This window comes from Coptis chinensis, chromosome 8 (assembly GCF_015680905.1).
Source record: "Coptis chinensis isolate HL-2020 chromosome 8, ASM1568090v1, whole genome shotgun sequence".
Lineage (NCBI taxonomy): Eukaryota > Viridiplantae > Streptophyta > Magnoliopsida > Ranunculales > Ranunculaceae > Coptis > Coptis chinensis.
The window spans coordinates 44077058-44081600 of NC_141463.1; the positions used below are offsets into that span (position 1 = coordinate 44077058).

The 4543-nt window shown below is 37.5% G+C and overlaps 1 protein-coding gene across 1 annotated transcript; it reads right to left on the reverse strand.

The window, feature by feature from the left end:
* Positions 1-2489: 2489 nt before the first annotated feature.
* LOC147481575 (LOB domain-containing protein 1-like) lies at positions 2490-4324 on the reverse strand. Its single transcript, XM_086578976.1, has 4 exons — positions 4022-4324; positions 3480-3514; positions 2829-2945; positions 2490-2765 (listed from the first exon to the last, which is right to left on the reverse strand). The coding sequence occupies exons 1-4, from the start codon at positions 4230-4232 to the stop codon at positions 2490-2492; spliced, it is 639 nt and encodes a 212-aa protein (XP_086435102.1). The 5' UTR covers positions 4233-4324.
* Between the last annotated feature and the right edge of the window lie 219 nt (positions 4325-4543).

The window sequence follows — 4543 nt, forward strand, 5'->3', positions numbered from 1 at the left end:
AGTCATCATTAAAATAAAAAATGGTATCTTTTAAAAGCAATTATGTTAAAGGCTTAGTTATTTTTGAAAAATCTTTTATGAAACGTCTGAAGAAACCTGCATGGCCTAAAAAGGCCCTAATGTCACGGATAGTCCGTGGTATAGGCAGAGACGCTATCTTATCTATTTTAGCTTTATCCAATTCTATTCTATTTTTAGAAACAATATGACCGAAAACTATATGGCCGGCTATGCGTTTAAGCATTTGCTCGAAAAAGGGTAAAGAAAAGTGATCCTTACGTGTTATAGCATTAAGCTTCCTATAATCAATACAAATCCGCCATGTTATAGGAATTCGGGTGGAAACTAACTCGTCATCGGCATTACGAATGACTGTAATACCTGATTTCTTAGGGACTACATGAACTGGGCTCACCCATTCACTATCTGAAATGGGGTATATAATGTCAGCATCGAGTAAAATCTCAAAACTTCTGCTCTAACTACCTCTTTCATGGCAGGGTTCAAACGACATTATGGCTCATGGGAGGTTTTCGCATTATCCTCCAAATATATGTGATATTTGCATACGCTAGGGTCAATGCCCTTAATATCGTCTAAAGACCAACCAATCGCAGAATGATGTTCACAAATAACCCTAATCAAATGTGCCTCTTCAGTAGCAGATAACTGAGATGATATAATAATTGGATGAGTGCCATCCGGATCAAGATGAATGTACTTTAGCTCAACAAGAAGAGGTTTAAGCTCAGGGGTGGGAAGAGTGGGAATGAGAGAATCAGGAGGGTTTTCCTCCTCTAAAACACAGATTTGTTCAGAAATGAGTTCTTCTAACTCAGGAGCTAGATCGTGAATAGGAGTAGATTCTAAGAGGGCATGTACTTCTTGGATGTAAGAATCCTCAGTACTTCCAAAAGAAAGAAATTGGTGCATTTGATTATCCGGAAAAGTTTTGATAAAATAATCTTGAGCGAGGCTCTCTATCATGCTAATTTTGCCATCTATAGTCGTGCCTGGTGTATGTTGCATAATTTTATAAATATTTACCTCAACAACAAGATTTCCAAAGGAAATGGACATCGAACCATCGTGGCAATTAATGAAGGCATTGGCAGTTGCCAAGAAAGGACGCCCTAAGATGATAGGAACAGAGTCATGGGCGACTTATGTGTCTAGAATGACAAAATCGGCTGGATAAAAGAAGTCATGTACTTTAACAAGAATATTTTCAACTACGCTCTTAGGATATTTAATCGAACGATCGGCTAACTGCAAAGTCCTTTTAGTCAGTTTTAGATCGTGTATACCTAGTTATTTATAAAGGTAAAACGGGAGTAAGTTAATTAACACTCGCCCCTAGATCTAGAAAAGCAGTTGTTGTGAATGTATCGCCTAAGGTGCATTGTAAAGTGGGATGACCTGGGTCCTTGTACTTAACGATTCCGTTGTACTCAGATAAAGAGGGAAACTTTTCTATTAAGAAGGCTTCTTTAAGTATGTTTGTTTTCCTCTTTGTGGTGCACAAGTCTTTAAGAAACTTAGCGTGTTTGAATAGAGCATGCACAACTCATTGTTTGAATAGAGCATGCAAAAGAGTACCACCAATCGACCAAATGAATCCATTTAAGTACCATTGACATTTCCTATTTTCTGCCATTCTTAGTTCGTTCACCAATAAACCAATGAAAGTAAAAGGAAAATTACCTAAAAGATGAGGGATTCACAACTGAAAAAAAGATAAAGATGAAGAGAGAGGAAGAAATTAGTTTTAAATAGAGTGGATAATAAGACACTGACTTTCAAGATAGAAGAACAATACCTGAGTGGATTATAGAGGAGACAAACTAATGTTGAGTTTCGAGAGAGATAGAACTGAAGAAGAGGAAGAGTGGTTAGGGGTGGGGAAACGAAGGGTTTTGAATCTTGGGATAACTATAGTTTTTTATAAACTTTAATTCTAATCGTGCTAATTTAGCACAAGAACGTCCCGACCCTCGATTAATACCCCTTAGATGGAGACCGAAGAGTTTAGACGGGAAGTTGGGCTCGCATTTTAATAGCTGGCGTTTTTAATTCTAAATGGTCGAGGTGTCTGTCGAGGTGTCTTGAGTCTTGACCCTCGATTTATACCCCCTCATATTGAATCCAGCCATTGGGTATAAATGCAACCCTGTTTTGTTAAGTTGATATACACATATGAGATCTTTGACAAGTGACCACGAAGCATCGAGAAGGAAATTATTTAGGTCTTTACCAAAAAGAAAAGGAAAATCTTTAAGTGACCAAACATTAGTTTTGCATTTAATTAGCCATCATCATTAAATTGAGCTCAGATGACAGTCATAAAATTACCTTCCTTATATGAAGTACTCTTTTTCTTATTCATACAATTTATCTCTCCTTGATTAATAGTACAATATATATTAATTAAAGTAAAAAAGAGTAGGCAGAGTCAAATTTGATTCTGGAATTCTCTCTTTCGATCTGCATTAAGTGTAGCGGTGTAGCGCGCGTTCATATCCATATAGTGGTTCCCATGCTGTGCTTACATTGTTATCATCCAAGAGACCAAAGTTTTGCTGGAAACTTTGAGGAGTATGAATCAATGAGTGTTCAATGGACACTGGTGATGATGGTTGTGGGCAATGTGCTGACATTTCCTGGCAGATTAAGGCCACCAAATTTGTTTGCTGGAATTGCATGTTGACGATCTCAGCTTGAGCCTTGGCCAATTGTGTTTGGAGCTCATTAACTTGATTTGTTTGCTGGAATTGCATGTTGACGATCTCAGCTTGAGCCTCGCCCAATTGTGTTTGGAACTCATTAACTTGTTTCTGGAGCTGGAAAACAGTCCCAGCGCATCCATACACTGAGTCTCTAATACGAGCGTTTGCCTCATAAACCATGCTACTTACCGCATCATCCCTTTGAGACTCCGGCAGTTCCTGAAAATACATAGCAGAAAATACAAGACAGCATTATACTTAATTGGTTGAAAGTCGTACTCAAATTTACGTCTTTGATTAATTAGTTGAAGATTCGATCATTACATACAACATGTTTGACAATTTTTTGGATAGTTTTTCTGGTAGTGTACGTTTCTTGGCAAGCTCAGCTTGTTGTGTTGTGTTGGTACTTACGTAAGGCCAACACAAATTACCCTTGACTTCACAGAGTAAATATTTACTTGCATGTAATGCTACAAATTACAATGAGTCAATGATAACATATGTCAAGACTTTAGTACACATTGGGGGGTTAGCAGGTGCTCCTTGTATGATCAATATGCTTACTCATTTTCCACGTAAAAATAAGGGTTCATGACTTGAAGCCATCCCACCTTCGTTCCTTGAATGACCTAACTCATTTTTGCAACGGATATATATCCGTTACTAATAGCTTGTTATGGTGTAGTGTCAGCAGGATGTGATACGGCAATATGCTTGAACATCAAGCAACATTAATTTTGTTAGTGGTACCTGTAACATCTTAGTTATGTTGCTTGCCCCAAATACTCTATGCAGGGGCGGACCCAGGAGTTTCGTCGAGGGTATTCAAGCTAAGTTGGAAATTCAACAACAAAAAATTTCTTTAGTGTTATGTAAAATAAATAAATAAATAAAAATTAACGAGTATAAACATATGATTTCAAAAAGCAAAATGATACCCGTGAGAAATTGAATTGAGAATTCGAGATGGTTTGATAAATGAATCTGAGAAAATGTCCAAATAATAGAGAAGGTAATTGAGAAATCGAGAACATTTGAGAAATTTACTAGAAAAAAAACGAAATGAATTATTAATTGGAGTAAAAATAAATGTGTGGACTTGGCCTACGTTACAGAGTCTATAATCCAAAATATTAAAAATCATTAACTAATGAGCCAATTTTTTTTTTAGCTAAATACTAATGGGTTAAATTAAATATTAAACATTTAAACCTACTATTTTTTTTATTTTTTATTTTTGGGAGAAACTTGAGGGTATTCACTTGAATACCCTGCCTATACCCTGGGTCCGCCCCTGATTCTATGGGATGTAGTGAACTTCAGGGGATCCTTTGGGGGAAAATATGGTGCTAAAACACATTTCTCAACACAACGTCGGAGGAGGATCTTGCAGGCGGCGCAAGGACTAACAACGACGGGGGGTGGAAGAGATGAAAACTGGGGAGCAAGGGAGTGATAAGATGAACGGGAGGTGGTGGTTGTAGTGGTATCATTTGAGTGCATCTTAGCAAAGAAAAGGAGGGAGAAAAGGTTGGTGTCCAAGGTGAGAATCCAAAGGAGGATGGGGTACTTTAAGAAGAATATAAGTGTGTACGTCCAAGGTGAGAATCGAAAGGAGGATTAGCTATTTTTTTTTCGATAATAAGGATGAGTTATTTAAGGACAGTAAGCGGGTATTTATACAGAGGGGTAGGTGGGTCATGGGTGACGAACTGCATGTGATGATCATCTCCCTGAAAAGAATATTTAATTTGACCACATGTCCGAATTTTGAATCTTATGATGTGTCATTCTCGTGAAAGCGTGAAACACAT